At 39.4% G+C, this 19,921-nt stretch overlaps 4 protein-coding genes across 7 annotated transcripts; 2 read left to right on the plus strand and 2 right to left on the minus strand.

Moving 5' to 3' along the window:
• Positions 1–680: 680 nt before the first annotated feature.
• Positions 681–2,099, minus strand: p2ry11 (purinergic receptor P2Y11). Its single transcript, XM_080905120.1, has 2 exons — positions 2,001–2,099; positions 681–1,802 (listed from the first exon to the last, which is right to left on the minus strand). Exon 2 carries the CDS (start codon positions 1,756–1,758, stop codon positions 841–843), a length of 918 nt encoding a protein of 305 aa, XP_080761246.1. The 5' UTR covers positions 1,759–1,802; positions 2,001–2,099; the 3' UTR covers positions 681–840.
• Positions 2,100–2,722: 623 nt separating this feature from the next.
• ppan (peter pan homolog) lies at positions 2,723–7,055 on the minus strand. 2 transcript variants are annotated; one of them, XM_080905116.1, is made up of 12 exons: positions 6,840–7,055; positions 6,375–6,545; positions 6,165–6,266; positions 5,841–5,891; positions 5,471–5,641; positions 5,176–5,252; positions 4,728–4,835; positions 4,486–4,609; positions 4,312–4,390; positions 3,979–4,108; positions 3,727–3,884; positions 2,723–3,650 (listed from the first exon to the last, which is right to left on the minus strand). In XM_080905116.1, the coding sequence occupies exons 1-12, from the start codon at positions 6,852–6,854 to the stop codon at positions 3,265–3,267; spliced, it is 1,572 nt and encodes a 523-aa protein (XP_080761242.1). In that variant the 5' UTR covers positions 6,855–7,055; the 3' UTR covers positions 2,723–3,264. The 2 variants fall into 2 exon arrangements, with proteins under 2 accessions (XP_080761242.1, XP_080761243.1); XM_080905117.1 differs by lacking the exons at positions 5,841–5,891; positions 6,165–6,266; positions 6,375–6,545; positions 6,840–7,055 and adding an exon at positions 5,714–5,748 and having other exon boundaries at positions 5,471–5,669.
• Positions 7,056–10,220: 3,165 nt separating this feature from the next.
• On the plus strand, positions 10,221–17,790 carry angptl6 (angiopoietin-like 6). Of its 3 annotated transcripts, none has more exons than XR_013974447.1 (9): positions 10,221–10,503; positions 11,040–11,519; positions 11,602–11,739; positions 11,849–12,056; positions 13,400–13,593; positions 14,515–14,785; positions 14,878–15,739; positions 17,178–17,453; positions 17,543–17,790. XR_013974447.1 is itself a non-coding variant. In XM_080905723.1 (7 exons), the coding sequence occupies exons 2-7, from the start codon at positions 11,055–11,057 to the stop codon at positions 15,060–15,062; spliced, it is 1,461 nt and encodes a 486-aa protein (XP_080761849.1). In that variant the 5' UTR covers positions 10,221–10,503; positions 11,040–11,054; the 3' UTR covers positions 15,063–17,140. The 3 variants fall into 3 exon arrangements, 1 of the variants encoding a protein (XP_080761849.1); XR_013974448.1 differs by having other exon boundaries at positions 14,878–15,066; positions 17,543–17,783; XM_080905723.1 differs by lacking the exons at positions 17,178–17,453; positions 17,543–17,790 and having other exon boundaries at positions 14,878–17,140.
• On the plus strand, positions 15,688–19,907 carry LOC308411370 (vascular cell adhesion protein 1-like; the record flags this gene model as incomplete). The annotated part of the gene is made up of 9 exons (XM_080905251.1): positions 15,688–15,739; positions 17,178–17,453; positions 17,543–17,863; positions 18,001–18,255; positions 18,373–18,627; positions 18,734–19,057; positions 19,195–19,449; positions 19,567–19,796; positions 19,902–19,907. 9 exons carry the CDS (start codon positions 15,688–15,690, stop codon positions 19,905–19,907), a joined length of 1,974 nt encoding a protein of 657 aa, XP_080761377.1.
• Between the last annotated feature and the right edge of the window lie 14 nt (positions 19,908–19,921).

Genomic DNA, 19,921 nt, shown 5'->3' on the forward strand with positions numbered 1-19,921 from the left:
TTGGGTGCAGTCTCTCCTGCAGACAACCGAAAATTCTGAGATGCATAGGTCAAAGAAATGTTAGATCTGCTCAAGGGCCAGATGCATATCTCAGGCGAGGTGTCAGGACTGATCATTTGCCATACACAGCTTGATTTTTTCAGACCCATCACTTCTTCTTTTGTTCTGCACTTGTTCAGTTTCCTTAGATTTTTTGAAGGACACACTGCACTTGACTAATATCCCGTTGGGAATCATGTTGTTGATGCAAAAAATATTTTATTTATCTTTGGGAATTTTCATAGATTCAACTAAAGTACTTTGAATAAGTTAAAATATTTTTCTGACAAGCTGCTAGCAACAAAAAATTAAAAGATACATTTAAAAATTGGTTCTTTGCTATGTTGTCTGTTATTTGTAGACACAACTCGGGTTCATCCTTTGCCATAGAGGACTTTGTTAATGCTTGAATGATTCATATGTCAGTATAAAATGGTTAAACAAACACACAAACACAAAAACAAAACGTTTTTCAGGTGATGTGATCAGATGCAAGGACTGGACTGAAAATTTGTGAAACCATAGAGAACTATTGCTCAGGAGCACTTAAAAATATAAGAAAGGCTGGCTCCTTGCAAACAAAATGAAAAGAAATAACTGATTCAGTATAATTTTTATTGCTGAACTAGGCCAACAGGAAATTAACCAAAAGAAACACAATGAAAGTGTTTTAGAAAAGTCATAATAGAGACTAGTAACACTTTGAAATAAGATAGCTACAAGAAAGTCAAGCAAGTGCTATATGCATTGCATTGCATGTGTTAGACTGTACACAAAAACCACAACAAGAGCAACAGCTCATCACCCCCCAATGTTGTCTTCTGAGCTTTTTCCACAACATGCTACTCTCATACTGTCAAACACAGCCATGTAAAGGACCGGATGGATACACATGTTCACAGTTGCCAGTCCCTTTGACACTTGGTACATATCATAGATCCAACAGACAGTGTTGTCCGGATGCAATAATCTTAGATGCAAGTGATAAATCTGAAAGAAATGATAAGGCACGAAAGAAATGGCATACAGCACAAGCACTGATGCGACTAACAGGGCGACTTTGCGTTTCTCAAGAGGGGTTATGTTAACATTCTTCCAAACTACCCAAATCACCACACAGTAAGAAGTGAAAGTAACCAGGAAGGGAAACAGACACCCAAACATAGAGAGGAAAAATTTGTAAACATAGTGAGGGTGTTCAGTCTCGTTGCAGAAGGACACGCACTGAATTTTGTTATTAGACCCATCTGAGCAAACAGATGCAAATTTCAACACCGGACTGGAAATGACTCCAACGATGACCCATATGACTATACTGGTGACCTTGGCGTGGCCAGGCGTTATATAGGAGCGGGTGAAAAATGGACAAGCGAGGGCCACGCATCGATTCACGCTTATCGCCATGATGAAGAAGATGCTCACATATAAGTTGCATGTGAAAAGAAACTTTTCCAGCTTGCACACAGCGTCGCCGAACATCCAGTGCTTGTCCTTTGAGTAGTAGACGATTAACAACGGCAGGGTGAGGACGTACAGCAGGTCGCTGATGGCTAAGTTGCATGACAGAACAACACCGGTGTGCCAGTTTCTTCTCTCTTTGACGACCAGCAGCCACAGGGCGAACAGATTTCCAGCCAGAGCCACGACAAACTCAACTCCATACACCACAGGCAGGGCGCCTGTTTGAAACTTCTCACATTTAGAGAAGTTAGACAGCATGCTTTTAATTTGCTTTTAGGTACACTGTTAGAACTGTCCAAGCCCTGCAAATCAAAGTATATTAATGCATTAAATTTCATTATCTAATAAAACAACAATTATTCTGGCACAAATTTATATTTTTGTAGAAAAGGAAGTTATTGAAGCTATTTATAGAAACCGCTTTTCACTATCTAAAAGTTTAAAAGTGTTACAGCTAAAACAGAGATTATATTTAGTAATGAATTCTTTTTTTCTCTTACCGAAAGGGTGACGAATAGTGCGTTATGACTTGAAAGTTAAGTCCTGCGTGATAGATAGGAAAAATATGAAACACTTCTCAAGTACCATTCTTATCTCTGTCGGTGATAGAAGTGAGCGAGAAGCGGAACGCACGCATGAGCATAGAAGCAACTTCCTCATACCCTTTGTCTTTATTTCACAACTAGAAGAAGGAAAAGCACGACGCCAACGTCAAGCATCTGTAATAGTCACAGGACAGATTAGGTATGTTGTAGCAAAGCTTCCATCCACATTTGTTTTGTTTTTTAATCTTTCCCTTCATCTGCCATTAGTCTAAATTTGGGAGGATCATTTATACATATATATATTCACATTATAACAAATGTAATCTATTCCATATCACATAGAGTAAAAACAAAAAGTCAATTGCTGACCAGGAATTTTAAAAAACTAGCCAACATCGTCCTTTTGTGGTGCTGGGCCAACATGCACTGAGGGAGCTGCTTTGCTTATTATTACTTGTTTGGCTATGATTGGCAATATACTACTTCCCTTTTTCTTATCCTCAATGCAACTCTGGATTTCACATCAATATTTGTAGGTGTCAAATGTTCAGAACTGTACATGAAAGCTTAGAAAATGTGTCATAGCAGTTATTAAATATAGTAAAAAGGACTATTAAAGGTCAAGTTCATTTTTATGATCCTTAAACACTTGAATCTTCATTTATCATACTTAAACATCTTTTTCTCAGATACTTTATTTTCAGAAAGATCAACATATTTTGCTTTCAATAATGTGTCAAAAACAATAGATGACATGAACTTTTCATTAAAAGTCTTAATATTTCATTTCATTTTAAACTGGTATCAAAAGGTGCTCATGTAATGCGGTTATTTTTCATTTAGCTTTCCCTCATCTGTAACAGTGTTTCCATGACATCATGCTTGGACAGCAACTCAGGAAGAGATACTAATAGTTGCTGGCTGCTTTCTTCCAACTTTGTATCTCTTTGCAGTTACTTAAAGTTTAGTAAAACAAAAGATCGATTAAAAAGAGACAAACTGGGAGTCAATTTATTTACAGAACAAATACAGTTTGAAATTCAAAGATCTTTGCATAACAGAAAGAGGTCGGTTTTCTGGTGACAAATATAAATGCTAACAGGAAACTCTCACAGGCGTCACTTGCAGATAAAGCATTCACCAGTTAAATAACTTTTCCACGTTTCCTGTTGGAAACAGAAAATTTCTCCAAGTCCAGTTTAAAAGGAAGTACTGAAGGTCAGCCTTTTCCCTTCCTCTGTTTGAAGCCTTGCTTTCTTCCTCCTGCACTCTTATTAAAGCCCATTTTGCCTTTCTGACTTTTAGACTTGAATGGTCTGTCCCCATTTCTCCTTTTCCCACCAAATCTATCCTGCTCTCCAGCTCTCTTTGCTCCAAAAGCCTTTCCTGTAGGCTTCATTTTCTTCCCAAATGATTTTTCCCCATCCCTGGATTTCTTCCATCCTTCTTTCTGTTGTTTTTTCCCTGTTTGGTTTCTATGCTGTCCTCCTGGTGATTTGGAACCTCTGTCTTTTAAAGATTGACCAGGGGACAACTTCCTCTTCTTGGCAGGTCCATGAGATTTTTCTGAACTCCTCCTCTTCTTCTTTCCACTCGGAAACATGCCTACATGGAAAACATCTGTTAATACTTAAAAAGACCCCAGTGAACTAAAAGTGTTAAGTAAATGAGCTACAGTCACCTTCTTCTGGCTCCTCTCCTACGGCCTGTCTGTAGTACTCTGCCTCGTCATCAGACTCAGCATCAGCTCCCTGACCGTCCTGAGCCCCTGGATCCTCCACCTCACTGTCCTCTTCAGCTTCGGCACGTTTCTTCTTAATGCCTTCCAGGCTCTTTTTCCTGTGAGAAAGAAATGGAGACACAGTTTGTCATAAACCGCATCAAAAAATGGATACAAAAAAAGGAAAGTCAAAACATTTGAAAGCCAAATTACCTGTGCTCTTCTTTTTTCTCTGTCTTCTGAGCGATGTTCTGCTCCTGCTTTTTCCGGCGTTCCTCCTTTTCTTTTATCTTTGCCTCCTTCCTCTTCAGGATCTCCTGGATTTCTTCCTCCGTCTTGGAGACTACAAGGATTGTACAAATAATTCCTGGTTAAGAACAGTTTTTGCCAGCTTCCAAACGATAAATAAAATTCTGCAAGTTCAGGGTGTATCAGTAAGCGTTTACTTTTTTTTTTTAGAGAGAAATCATAGAATTCATACAGTTTTTTTCATCATGTACACCCCTGCGTATGCTAAAGAAAAAATTAGGAAAAGGATGCGCTTACTCATGGAGTGATATATGACGTTCCCCTCGCCCATCCCTTCTTGAATCTTCATTAACCGCAGAGTCATGCGAGGACCAATCTGAGAACAGCACAATGAAATTTTCAGCACCACTCAAACACTATTTAGGGAAAAAAAATATAAAAAAAATAAATCAACTTTGTGCGCGTACGCACTTCGGTCAAGCGGACGGCACTCTGCTGGGACGCCATGTTGCCTCTTCCAGAGTAGACCTGTGGAAGTTCGGTAACGTTGTGCTCCTCATCTTGCTCAGCTTCACTTTCTGAGAGGTTTGCCCCCCTGAGAATGGTTACAAAGAACATTTCATTAGACAAAACTCCAGCTCACCAACGGCTACAAATCCGAGCCCCTTTTAATCCTCGAGGCTACAGCAATTGTACCTGAAAAAGAACCTTACTTCATCAGCAGCTCACTGATATCCTCAAACTTGTTCATATCAGGGAACCTCTCCTGCATCAGCTTCTTGACTCCACGGCTCACTCCCACAGGGACAACCTTGAGGCTGCTGCAGGGTGGGAACAACATATTGGTCAATTTCAATGTGTAATCAGTAAACAGAGTAAAAACAAACAAACAAACAAATGTTTTTATCCTGTGGGGGCTCATCAGTGCGTTTACTTTGGACATAGATCACTGAACAGTCAAGTCAAGGTCTGTCATCATCTGAGCCCGAATTTCACAGGATTGTTGTTGAATGTAGGTTTAAGTAACTGGAACTAGTTTCGTGTACGTTCCTTAACAGCGCATCATCTGTGATGTGTGTGCAGATGTATAGATTCAAAAGCGTTGTGACCTGATGTTTATAAGCAACTTAAAATGATAAAGAATAGCCAATTTTTACTTACTAATGCCGGAATTCAATTTCCTCTGATTCGGAATTGTAGCTTAACAGGACACACCTCTTGATGGTGTTGAGGCTTATCTAAAACATAAGAAACAGAACGAAACATTCCTCTTGAGTGGAAGTCAGGGTTAGGCAATCACAAAGCTGAATGGATCAACAGAGAGATCAGAAAGCGTTTACTTTTGATAAATCTTCACATAAACTCAGAAGACTATACTTTCATCATATCAATGAGGTTTTAAACCTCGAGTCACCCAAGGAAAAAATATTGCAGTAGCTTTAGTGGTAAAACCCACCTTGTGCACATTTATGGAAGGAAACATGTTTTGGAACATGGTGGCCATAAGTTTGATATGCATGCCATCTTGTCCAAAGTTATTAAGGATGAGCAGCGGATGATACTTGAACTGCTCCTCGTGCATCCTGTGCTTCTTCAGAGATGAAACGACATCTTTGATAAGACAGTACTGGAAAAAAAACAAAACAAAAAAACAACTTTGTAAAAGTAAGGAATAGAACAATCAAGAAAGAAATCGCACCTTTGGTAGTTTGGGCACATCAGTGCGTTTACTTTGAAAAACATTTATTAATCACATTTTAAAATGTCATGAACCCATGACTCATTTGATTTAGTTTTATTTTGCATGCACAGTTTAAATTATTTACCTTGGTGACCTGGAAATGAAGCATGGGACCTTTGGGAAGACGAGCAACTCTCTGTAAGAAGAATGTTTGATTAGATTTATAACAGAGCCACAGATTTGACATACAGTTGCAAATGCATTTGTTTACAGTCTAATATAAGGATTCTCAACTTGATGTGACAGGAAGCCAGGTGCTTGCTAATATTAAACAATATAAAATGTAAAAATTAAAAAAGGTCTAATATTTCGCTATTTTCAAATGACTTAACTACTTTAGCTCTGACACCAAGCACATTTAGAGGTAAATTATAGGCCTCAGTCAATCAATACTCTAAGGTCATCTTACCATGTTGATACTGGTGGGCGTTTTGCTGAAGATGTTGAAGTGCGTCACTCCCAGTGGTCCTGCTATCGCAACAAAGTCTTTGAGCACATTCTTCTTCCTAACCTGTTTTTTTTTTTTGGTAAAAAAGTAAAACGATTTCACGCACAGTCTGCAGAAATAAAATATGAATAAATCAATACAATAGTTGCCTAAAGAACTCAAAGAAGGGACCTTGAGAGAGACTGCGGTGTAGGGCTCCATGACTTTTCGGATATCGATAATGAGCTGACCCACGTTTTTTCCAACCTGGCCCCGGTGAAACACCAAAGTGTGGGGCACAGCCGAGTAAGTCTCCTCGGCCTCATGGTTGGCCTGTAATCGGTCTTTCTTCTGATTCCGGGTCTGTTGAGGGCGATAAACACATATTAGTAAAGGGGTCAATTACTGACTGTTGCTGGTCTCACGTTTAGCTTTAAGTTTAGTGAAAAGAAGGCTAACGTGAAAGGGTCTCACGACACAACTAGCTTTACAAACTACACACATTTTCATACTCATCGCTAACTACAACCCAACAGGGTTTCCATTTAATAAAAGTAACAGTTTGGTTTTTCGCAAACTAACAATGATTAAATAGCCTCTTTAATAGCAGCATTTCAATCCACATCGGCTAATTTTTTAGCACAGGCCGGTACTTACCTTTGATTTCCCCATAATTCAGCTCGAAACAGAGCGCAAGAATGTAATGGGAACAAAAACACACTCACAAAAACTATCGCTATACTATACTTAAGCTACCAAGAACGATCAAGCTCATTTTTTGACGATATTAACCAACAATTAGTCCAAACTGAAGTTAACGTGACGCCACCCACATGGCTCTACTCTGCTTTTCTAGTGTGTGTCACAGGCTAATAAGTCCGTATTTCTCGTGTCTTCGATAGTTCCTAGCCGGTGTACGCTACTTTGTTTTTTCCAATTGCAGTTCATCATAGTAACCGCTGGATGGCCGTAGACAGCTGAGACGGCTGCATCTCTTTGAAAGATGGTAATCGACCCCCTCCCTTTCTATGAATTTTGGAATAATAATAAAAGAAAAATAAAGTAACACAAGTAACATATTCTAATTCTATCTATTTAATTCAATATACATCTCAAAAAGTTGATTCTGTTCATCTGGACGTAGCGTTTTGTGTTTCATCGCTCATCCAAGTGACATCTTCAGTCTCAGCTGACTGCAGGTTTCCCCAAACCACTGAAGTGGGCTGGTTTCAGTCATTATGCAAATATACTGTTTATAAGATTTGGGGAAACCTGCAGTCAGCTGAGACTGAAGATGTCACGGGACGGCCTACCTGAAGGAGATTAGGAATCCGGAGAACTGGTGCCAGAGGAACAACCTCCTTCTAAACGTCAGTAAGACAAAGGAGCTGATAGTGGACTTCAGCACTAAGCAGGAGAGGAACTACCAGACCCCCGTCATCAACGAGTGCCCAGTGGAGAGAGTGGACAGCTTCAAATACCTCGGAGTTCACATCACGCAGGACCTGTCATGGTCCTGTCACATTAACACCGTGGTGAAAAAGGCCCGTCAACGTCTCTACCACCTCAGACGCTTGAGAGACTTCCAACTGCCCTCCAAGGTGCTCAGGAACTTTTACTCGTGCACCATAGAGAGCATCCTGGCGGGAAACATCTTAACCTGGTTCGGGAACAGCACCATGCAGGACAGACGAGCTCTACAGAGGGTTGTGCGGTCAGCTGAGCGCACCATCCGCTCCGAGCTCCCTGACCTGCACTCAATCTACAGCAGGCGGTGCCGGACCAAGGCCAGGAAGATCGTGAAGGACCTCAGCCATCCCAACAACAGACTGTTCTCTCTGTTGAGGTCAGGAAAGCGATTCCGCTCCCTGAAGACCAACACAGAGAGACTGAGGAGGAGCTTCTTCCCGCAGGCGATACGGTCTCTCAATCACACCACCACACAGTACTGACCCACACATATGGTTCTTACACACACACTGGACTTTCTGGACATTATAGTGACCAGTGTTGTGCAAAAAAACAATGTGTGCAAAAACATTGTTTTTTTGCACAACACTGGTCACTATATTCTTCATTTCCGGTTAATACTTGTACAGCTGCTGTTATTGTGTATATATTTATTTATATTTAGATTTCTTCATACATTCTTATATAGTTCTATATTGTGTATTTTGTTGTACAGTTATTTTATTTTCAACTTTAATTTATATATTTTATCTTATTCCTTCCCAGTTAAATTTACCCTTCATTCTAATTTGTGTTGTACAGTTATTTCATTTTTAACCTTAATTTATATTTTATTCCTTCTTAGTTAAATTTACCCTTTTTAATTTTTCATATTTATTTCCTATCTTATTCATAGCCTTTTCCTTTTTTGTTTTCTTTAGGTCACAAGCAGTTATCCAAGCATTTCACTACATATCGTACTGTGTATGACTGTGTACGTGACAAATAAAATTTGAATTTGAATTTGAATTTGGATGAGTGATGAAACACAAAACGCTACGTCCAGATGAACAGAATCAACTTTTGGAGATTTACTTTCCTGGATGATTGAGAATGCATCAAGACGAAATTCAATATACACTCAATAAACAAGAACACAGTATTATGGAAAAGTCTTGAGCCACTCCTCATTTCTTTCTGCAATTTGCAAGGCCTCAAACTCACTCACACACACACACACACACACACACACACACACACACACACACACACACACACACACACACACACACACACACACACACACACACACACACACACACACAAAGAAAACGGCTATATTCATTATATTCATTCTATGGGCAAACATTGGCTTATTTGAAGTTCAACAGTTTAATTATACAATTTTTGATAGAAAACCAATACTCTAAATGTAGCATCATGACGTTAATGAGAGCGTAAAGTCTTTGTCTCTCTGACATAAGAAAAAAAGTGTTTATTTGTTTTGGCAGTATAGAGAAAACCATAATGAAAAAAAATGTGTGATCAGAGCTTGGGTGTGACCCAGTGCAATACTGTAAGCTGATCTGAAAGTAGAAATAGAGACAGCGTTTTAGGTGTGGTTTCTGTTCACACTTTGACCTCAGCACTGTGTGACTGTGACTATCTTTACTGTTTTTCAGTATTGCTGATTTTCCCATAAAGATGATGCAGTAGCAAAGAACTATCTCAGAGCCACTGCTGTCATGTAAAAGGCAACTCAGACCATCACAACTTATTATTATTATAACAAAGTGCATAATCTGCTGCAATTAACCCACTAGACTGAGTGATGCTGGAGGACCAATATATATGTATATATGTATGTATGTATGTATGTATGTATGTATATATATATATATATATATATATACATACATACATACATATATACATATATATTGGTCCTCCAGCATCACTCAGTCTAGTGGGTTAATTTATGAAAATCATAAAAAGCTGATGAGTGTGAAGCTTTACTTTTCACAGAATGTGATGGGACCCAGAATTTCCCGAACAAGCACCTGCAGCAGTATAAAGAGCTGTAATGGCATTTAGAGCAGCAGACCAATCCACTTTTAATTTGAGAGTCACCGTCTTGGCAACAAAACAGACTCACTGAATAAGCATGGTTACATACAGGACGAAACCTTTACATACAGGATACAACCATTTTTGAAGCGCCACTGCAGTCACAAAGAAGGCTGAAGTACAGGTGCATCCTTTATTCTAGTCTTTGTGGCATAAAGAGGCAACAGTCTTTTCCTAGACTGGTATCATTACTATCACTTCACTACATTCCCAGCACTGTCTGTTTGTTGAAGTCACACTAGAGAATATGAGTCCCAATATAAGGCCATAATGCTGCAGTGGTCTTTTTTATGCTTTCATAAAATTAGGCCACAGAAAACAAGCCAAATGTGCATCAGAAAAAAGAGGCAATGTATTTCAAAAATAATCATGCCACACTGATAAGGTGCTACAGCAGGATAGAGTTGACAGCAGGGTTGTGGGTTAATGACAGAGGGAGGAGACACCCTAGATTCCTGCACCCAGCTAAACAACCAGTTCTGGGAGGCAGGAGTTTGTAATTAGTTGTCTGCCTGAGACAGAAACTCTAGAGACAAAGCAGCAGTTGTGTAGTTATCAGTCTTTTTGTTTTCTGCCATCAGTTTTAGTTCAACATTTTATTAAGATCATTAACAGCTTTTGATTTAGAGGAAGATTTTTTTTTTGATATCACTGTTTATGTCTTAACATTTGATGTCTACTTTTCTGCGATTTTGTCCTGGGAGCTGCAACAAAAACACCAAAAACTGTCTAACCAGCTGGCACAGTAAGTTATGCATGGTCACAATGTTTAATTATATCTACTTTCAGGTAGACTTGAATACACTTGCACTGTTTATAGCTACATTAATCTTCACATAGTTAAATCATTATGGTGCATGTTTTTTTTATCATCTCTGACAGAAGAAATTGTCTCATTCTTACCCACAGCAACTGAGAAAGCTACATAACACAATGCGATGGGTCTCATGTTGTTGTTTTGTGGAAGAGCTGTACATCTGTGTTGGTCTGTTTGCCTTGGTTACGGTGTTGACCATGGCTGTTGTATCTGGGTGTGGAGCTTACTGTACTGTTGACCCTGAGATGGAGAAGTGTTGATTCTGACTGGTTTGTGTTGACCTTTGTCCCTTCTGTGTTGACCTGCTAAACTCAAGAAAATGCGCATACTCTGTCTTTGTAAGGAAACATCTGGTGAAAAGTCAAGATTCACCAGATACTTATTTACTAACATGCAAAGTGTATGTCTGTGTATTAAAGTGCTAATTACCTGATGAGAAACTATTGCTTTTTGTGTGTCCTCAGGATTGTTACAGATTCATGGAGAAGGCACTGACAGTAGTTCTGCCTCTTTTTCTTACACTTTGTGTGAACGTGCCAGAAGTTGGCGGACAGAAGGAGGGATCCCAGGATGACAACAAAGGTTCATCACGTTCTTCAGAAACAAAAACAGGCCGGTGCTCTTACACCTTCATAGTGCCTCAGCAGAAATTGACTGGGGCGCTGTGTCTGAACACGCAGCCTGCTCCTACCAACCATTCAGAAGTGTCAGCCTTATGGGCAGAGCTCAAACGACAGCAGGAACTACTAGAGAAGCTAAGAAGCCAACTGGAGCAGGAAGGGGCCCTTGCCATTGAAGTAAGGGCCTTGCGCAAAGAGAGCAGCAGTATGAATTCTCGCATCAGTCAGCTCTATGCTCAGCTGCTACATGAAGTTATAAACAAGAAAGATCAGGCCTTGGAGCAGCAAAAGGCGGAGAACCTTCTGCTAAATGCGACAGCACAGGTGAGTCTAGAGCAGCGGAACTAGATGTTATACTCATCATTGTCAAATGTATCCTTATGCTGTGAATGGTTGGACATCTCAGGCACTGCAGGTGTCCAGGGATTACAGGGAGCTGGAGAAGAAATATGGAGCCCTCACCTCTATGATGAGTTCACACAACCAGTTTATTGCCCGTTTGGAGAAGAAGTGCCAGTGCAGGGACTCTGCCCAGTCCCCTCAGGTAGGGGCAAAAAAACAAATCTTACATCTGCCTATTTATACAAGATTTATAAAAAAGGACTCAGAATATTTTTTGGATTGTTTTTTTTTTTTTTTTTTTGTCTGAACAGGTCGTTACTGAACCACCCAAAAGCCAGTCAAATGTGCATCTGAATTACAGTTCTGAAACCAACCAAATGACCAATGATGTTCAACGGGACCAAAGTGCTCTCCCATTAGAGCAAGCTCAAACAGGGGGAGGTCCTTTCCATCCCCCCACTACCACCAGCAGTCCTACAGACCCTTCCTTCTTTAGCTTTCCTGTCACAAAAACTCCAGGTAGGTCAATATGCAAGCTTGTTTCCAAAAAAGTTTGAATGCTGTGTTAGATGTAAATAAAACTCGGAGTAATTCTTCACTTCAACACAATATTAAACATGAATTCTACTGAATATAGTTCAAAGAAAACACATCAAATGTGGGAAAAATGTTTATGTTGGCACAGGGTCATGTTTACCCCACATTACATCTCTCCTTGAGTTAACAACGCCATATTTGGGAATTGATGAGACCAACTGCTGTAGGTCTAAAAAAGGTTTTCCCAGCATTAATTGTGCCTCCACAGATATGCAAGTCACCCATGCTATGACAGATAGTGGTCTTTTAACCATGCACTGATAACAAACCAGATGGTTCCTCTCTTCTTCTGTGTCGAGGGTACAACACCCATATCAAACACAATTTCTGTTTTCACTGAAATAATCTTGGCCCAGAAAGGAAGTGAACCTTCCTGCGTGTAATGTAGTAGTGAATGTGTGTGTGTGTGACTGTATCAATGAAGCTTGATGGTTGAGCGCTCTGTCATCGTAGAAAGCACTTACTTTATGCATCTTGACAAATCTTTCTATCGTTTTATTTACATTTTGAACAACATCTCGGCTTCTTCAAAGATGGAGTTGAAAACATGGTTTATAGTAGCACCTGATTAGAGTTATTTGGTGTTTATATATATGTCTATCTCCTGTCAGATTTATTTAACTGCTTAGATAAGCACTAGTGGCTGTTGGAGTCAGTGACCTGCTATTATCTGTCCACCCTGGGAACCTCAGCTTCTGAAAACAGCAGCTCTTGTCACAGCACAAAACACTTTCTAATGAAGACATGCACAGAACAGTTTTTGAACTTTTTATAACACTTCCCTTTTGAACTTGCAATTACAAACCAGAGAATATGAGCTGCAGAACCCAAAAGGATGAAACATCTGTGTAACTCAACACTTCCTCCAGTGTGTAATGAGAAAGAGAGAGAGAGTTCAAGTCATGACAGACCATTAGGGCTTATCACTTGGTGTGGGAGTCTCTCTTCTTTGTATACATTGTTGTTTGTGCACATTCCTGTGTCTATCTTACCAGTGTGGCATGAGACACTGAATATGTGCTGGAAGAGAAATAATAAGATCTGTGATTTTCCTGATGTCCAAACTGAATTTCAAAACCCTCTGTTAGAAGCTTCCTGTTGGGTTTTCCAGTGTCCTATATTTTTTTTAAAGCCATAAAAGACCTCTAAAGATATCTTCCATGTTCGTACTTAATACTAAAAAATGTTATATGTTGTAATATTACATCACTACAATTGCATGTTGCTTTTATTAGTCACCTTGCTTGTATTTTCCCTTCACTCAGGGCCATGGCGGGACTGTCAGCATGTGTTGGAATCAGGTGAAACTACCAGTGGGATCTATTTGCTCCGGCCGCAGAGTTCCAACCGACTCCTGCAGGCCTGGTGTGAACAGAGTCAAGCTCAGGGAGGGTGGACGGTCATCCAGAGGAGACAAGATGGGTCAATCAACTTCTTTAGAGACTGGGAACAGTATAAGGTATAAGTCTGAAACTAGCAATTTAATTAAACACAATCAAGTATTTCATTGTGAACCTAAGAGTGTTACAAATACAAATTTACTTCCACTTAAAAATCACTTAAAACCTATGTTGTTTTAAAAAAAAATGCACATAAAGAATATCATCAAATTAAAATCAGTAACAGCTGCAAAACTTTAAAGCCAAAATGAAAAACTCTAGATAAAATGTCTGGGATCATTTTGAAATAAATGAAGTCTCACTGTCTCTCAGGCTTAAAAGAGAAGAACTTTGCATCTTTACATTCGTCTAATAAAATTAGTGAGTAAATACCAGCTTTATAATAAGTGAGTGAGCAGTGATCTTAACTAAACAAATGAAACTCAAACTCTTCCGAACTGGATGCAACAGAAATGAAACATGACAAAGGCTACACTCATTTTACTTATCCATCCATCTTCTTGCACTTATCCAATTCAGGGTTGCGGGGGAGCTGGAACCTATCTCAGATGTCATAGGATGAGAGACATACAACCATTCACACACATTCACATCTATGGGCAATTTTAAATCAGTTAACCTAACCTCACTGACTGCATGTCTTTGGACTCTGGGTGGAAGCTGGAGTTCCCAGAGAACATGCAAACTCCACATAGAAAGGCCCCAGATTGAACCCTGGCCCGTCTTGATCATGAGGCAACAGTGCAACGCTAATTAGTATTAATAAGGAGAAAGGGCTTGATATTATCAATAGATAAAAAGTAATAAGTGAAAACATACCACAAACTTGATTAAAACAGATCCTGGAGGTGTGCACGTATGCTCTTAAGAGCTAATAAATCTACTAGACATCGCTTACTCTGGAGATCTGCTGTCTAAGTGTTGCCATGATGAATTTGTGCAACTTAGAGTGATTAAACCTGGTTAATCATGTTTTACAGCAAGGCTTTGGGAACCTAGATGGAGAGTACTGGCTTGGTCTGGAAAACCTGTACTGGTTGACCAAACAGGCTCAGTATAAGTTGCGGGTGGCCCTGGAAGACTGGCGTGGCCGGCAGGTGTTTGCTGAGTATGACAGTTTCTATGTGGAACCAGAGAGCGACTGGTATCGACTGCGGTTGGGACTGTATCACGGCAATGCAGGGGACTCCCTCTCCTGGCACAGCAACAAGGCCTTTACCACTTTGGATCGAGACAAAGACAGCTATGGCGGTCTGCTCTTCCCCTGGTCCTACCTGATTGCTATCTGCTGTATAGTGACATTTCCCTTTTAACATCTTCATTTTCTTCTGTTGTGTCATCAGGTAACTGTGCTCATTATCAGAAGGGAGGCTGGTGGTATCACATGTGTGCCCGCTCCAATCTGAATGGTGTGTGGTATCGTGGTGGACACTATCGAAGCCGGTACCAGGATGGCGTTTACTGGGCAGAGTTCCATGGAGGATCGTACTCCCTTAAACGGGTTTGCATGATGATCAAACCCAAATAACAAGGTTATCTTATGGACATGTGCAAAGGAAAGACATGATGTGGATGATCTTCACATATGTGCAGAAAGAATAAAACAAACTCTATTTGTAACTCTACGTTTAATAAAAAGGATATTTTAAAATTAACCTAGTCTGTGACATGTGCATGAAATGAATAACCGGATGATGACTAATATTGACTAACTTGAGAAATCTGCTGTCGGTCGTGCAACTTCCTAAAAGAATTTGTATTCCTCAACATTTTTTTTTTTTAAATTGCATAATTTTTCACTCCCATTTGGACAAAAAAACAGGGGAGAGAAACAAAAAACACTTTGTGAAAGACTACATTAAAAAATTACATAAAATATGGGAGGAGGACAACCTATAAGCAACCGTTACTCCACAAAGGGCTGGCTGCAGATGTGGTTTTGTATTTTGGGCTTCACAGAGTTTCCTGTACACAAGGGCGTTAAATTTCCTCTCTAGTTTTTTTTTCTGCCTGTGAAACTTTTAGTCGGTTATCATAAGTAGGATCTGCATCGAGCTGACGTTCATTTAACCCAGGTCCTGAAGCTGGATAGTCTCTGGATGCTCCTGAAACACTGCTCCATTCACCTCATTCCTTCTGCATGCTGTCCAAGCATGCTGCCTGTCAGGATGCTGAGCATTCTCATCCTCCTCTTTTCACTGTGCAGTGAGTAATAATGATGCTCTGCAAGAACTCTGTGTGTATGGGAAAAACTATTTCATTGAATTGTTAGGAATAAAAATTAGGTTTTTAACTTTTAGTGTCTTGATGGTGTGATCAGTTTTGATACTGGAATGTTATTAGTGATGGTAACTGCAAAAGCTAAAACTAATAATAAGATCATGTTTCATGAAATACTCCCCTTTTAAGTTTTCATGACTCTATGTGGACTTGTGAAAAACATATTTCTTTTTGGTTACATGGTTCAGTAGCTTTCAAAACAAACCTTAGCAGTAGTGACTTGTAGTAATTATTTTAAACTATCGTTTTGTTGTGTGTTGTTTCGACCATTGTACGGTCTGACGGTCAGGATTTACATAGAATTTGGACCCAGGTGCAGATTTTGAGAAGGTTTAAACAAACTGAAAACTAACTTTTATTTCGACCCGAGGCAGTAAATTCACAAGACTGACAGAAAACAGACTCCAACAAACCACACAGGCGGATAAACAGTAGAACAGGATGAATAACTGAGGGGAGACAAAGGCTATAAATACATATAAGGTCATTGGAACAATGGGAAACACTAGGGAAAGACAAGCTAGCTAATCACAGGAGACAAGACAAGGGAAGTAAAACAAAACACAGTGAATGCCAGATGAGGGACTAACAAAATAAAACAGGAAGTAAGCAAATACGGGAACATCGTGGGAACAGAAAAGCTGACTTGACACAGAGAACAAAGGAATATAGGGAAATAACCACTGCAAATGAACTAAAACTAGAATAGAATAATCTAAATGAGAAGAATAGAGACCAAACTAATCAGAAAATATATGGTAATAATATAATAAACAAAACTAAATGTTAAACTAAAATGTTTAAGTAGAAAATCCAGAGTCATGCGTGGACGTCCACGCCTGAAAGGATGATCAATTAATAGTGCATTTCATTAGTACAGCCTGGCTGCTACATACCCTCTGAAACCCTATAGGAGCAGTGAGGATGCACTTTGTTTTTCAACATTAATGCGCAGAATCCTGTGGGAATTTTCATTTTCACAGGATTGCATTTATTTATAATGTTTGAGTTTATTAGAATAACTGTTTTTAAATAACAGACAGCATTTGAATACATTTATAAATAAAGACAAATCAGCTTTTTAGCAGCTTTAATCAGTTAGCACCTGTTCTGCCTTAATAACAACTACACAGCAACTGGTAGGCTCATTTGGTTCCCCATGTTGCTCTCTTTTTGGGTGTGTCTTTTTCTTGAATGTGCAGTTGGGCCCATAATTTGTTGAACAAAGACATAGTTTTGCCTCTGAACAGTCAAGATATGACAAAAATGCAGACTTTCAGCTTCAGTTCAAGGGGGTATACAGTCTATAGGGCTATAGAGCTAATAAAAGTCCAATAAAAACATTATTCTTGTCTATTCATAGATGCTGACAGCATATGCACAACAGAGTTGAAGACAGATCCACCTGAGATTATTGCAGAATATGGAGGAATTCCTGTAATTGTAAACTGTACCACCAGACTGGGCGATCATTACGGACTATACTGGAGAGTCGGGAATGAAAGCTCTGACACTGAAGATGAAGAAATGTTTATCTCCCACTTAGTGCCAGTGTCAGACTGGAATGTGACGGCCGAGTGCAAAATGAAGTTTAATGAGTCTTGTGAATGCAGCAAGGAACTCAAAGTTATTTTATTCAGTAAGTTTAATTTGAATTGAATACAGTACAATGCTAAGAAAATAAATAAATGTTGACATTAACTAACTTTGCTTAATTTTGTTTGCCAGATAATCCAGAAGTTTTTCATTCTGTACAGCTTGTGAATGTGATAGGAGAAGAAACACAGTACAGACTGCAGTGTGACATCATCAATGTTGCTCCTGTTCAGTATGTCACTGTTAGCTGGTACAAAAACAGTGAAAAAATCCAGACAGAATCTTTCAATGACACAACAACCAAAACTCCAGTAAATGAGTCCTCTATTCTGAGAGTCAACATCAGCAGAGAAGAAAATGTAGTGGAGTTCAGATGTGAAGCTCAGCTGGACTTTGGACCACACAGACCAAAACTTCCTGCCATTTCTCAAACACACAGAGTTTCAGCCCACTGTGAGTAAATATCCTGCTGTTTACACATGAACAGAAGTTTATTTTTATTTTTTTTAAAGATTAAACACAAGTTACCTTCTTTTCAGCTTTCAATTGTGTAAATGTGAGAACTGATAAAAAACTGTTTATCATTTCAGACGCTCCGGAGCTAAAGACACAAAATAGTGCTGATGACACTTATGCACTTGAGGGCACTAATATCATCTTGAGCTGTGAAGCTGTTGGAAACCCTCTTCCTGTGTATAACTGGATTTGTGATGGGAAAAACATGTTGGAGAACACAACCAGTCTCAGTTTACCTCGAGTACATGGCAATAAAACCTGCGCATGCACAGCTACCAATTATCTGGGAAACATAACTAAGACAATCCATCTTCATGTTGAACCAAGAGGTATATATTCTTACTTCACATCTAAAATTGTGGATGATTTAGATGAAACTGCTGACTTATGTCTTACTTTACACCAAATCATCTCTAACTCTGAATATATTTGCTTGTGAATGGCAGGTTGCCCACTAACACTGACACCTTCTGAAACTGTTGTGAAATTTGGAGATCCAGTTTCAATCAACTGCAGCACATCAGCCAGATATGTTGAAGGAATGGGCTGGGAGGCTCCATTTGGAGGTACAGGATTTGAGCGTCCTCCTGTTGTCACTTGGAGGGTTGAAAAACTAGAAGAGTGGACTCCAAGTCCTTCCTGCTATGCTACTCTGGTTGATGGATCACAGTGTACTGTGAGTCCAGTCATCACTGTTTACAGTAAGTACATGAGACCACAATGTCCACAATGCTTTATTGTGTTATAAACTATATGAATTGAAATTTGTAATATGATATAGCAATGATTTCGCTTATTTATTTACAGAAACTCCAGATTCTGTGTCAGTGTCTGACATGGGTCATGGTTCAATGGTGGAGGGCAGAGAGTATGATCTGAAATGTGACATCATCAATGTTGCTCCTGTTCAGTATGTCACTGTTAGCTGGTACAAAAACAGTGAAAAAATCCAGACAGAATCTTTCAATGACACAACAACCAAAACTCCAGTAAATGAGTCCTCTATTCTGAGAGTCAACATCAGCAGAGAAGAAAATGTAGTGGAGTTCAGATGTGAAGCTCAGCTGGACTTTGGACCACACAGACCAAAACTTCCTGCCATTTCTCAAACACACAGAGTTTCAGCCCACTGTGAGTAAATATCCTGCTGTTTACACATGAACAGAAGTTTATTTTTATTTTTTTTAAAGATTAAACACAAGTTCCCTTCTGTTCAGCTTTCAATTGTGTAAATGTGAGAACTGATAAAAAACTGTTTATCATTTCAGACGCTCCAGAGCTAAAGACACAAAATAGTGCTGATGACACTTATGCACTTGAGGGCACTGATATCATCTTGAGCTGTGAAGCTGTTGGAAACCCTCTTCCTGTGTATAACTGGATTTGTGATGGGAAAAACATGTTGGAGAACACAACCAGTCTCAGTTTACCTCGAGTACATGGCAATAAAACCTGCGCATGCACAACTACCAATTATCTGGGAAACATAACTAAGACAATCCATCTTCATGTTGAACCAAGAGGTATATATTCTTACTTCACATCTAAAATTGTGGATGATTTAGATGAAACTGCTGACTTATGTCTTACTTTACACCAAATCATCTCTAACTCTGAATATATTTGCTTGTGAATGGCAGGTTGCCCACTAACACTGACACCTTCTGAAACTGTTGTGAAATTTGGAGATCCAGTTTCAATCAACTGCAGCACATCAGCCAGATATGTTGAAGGAATGGGCTGGGAGGCTCCATTTGGAGGTACAGGATTTGAGCGTCCTCCTGTTGTCACTTGGAGGGTTGAAAAACTAGAAGAGTGGACTCCAAGTCCTTCCTGCTATGCTACTCTGGTTGATGGATCACAGTGTACTGTGAGTCCAGTCATCACTTTTTACAGTAAGTACATGAGACCACAATGTCCACAATGCTTTATTGTGTTATAAACTATATGAATTGAAATTTGTAATATGATATAGCAATGATTTCGCTTATTTAT

The sequence above is a fragment of the Rhamphochromis sp. 'chilingali' genome, assembly GCF_963969265.1.
Source record: "Rhamphochromis sp. 'chilingali' genome assembly, chromosome: 15".
NCBI lineage: Eukaryota > Metazoa > Chordata > Actinopteri > Cichliformes > Cichlidae > Rhamphochromis > Rhamphochromis sp. 'chilingali'.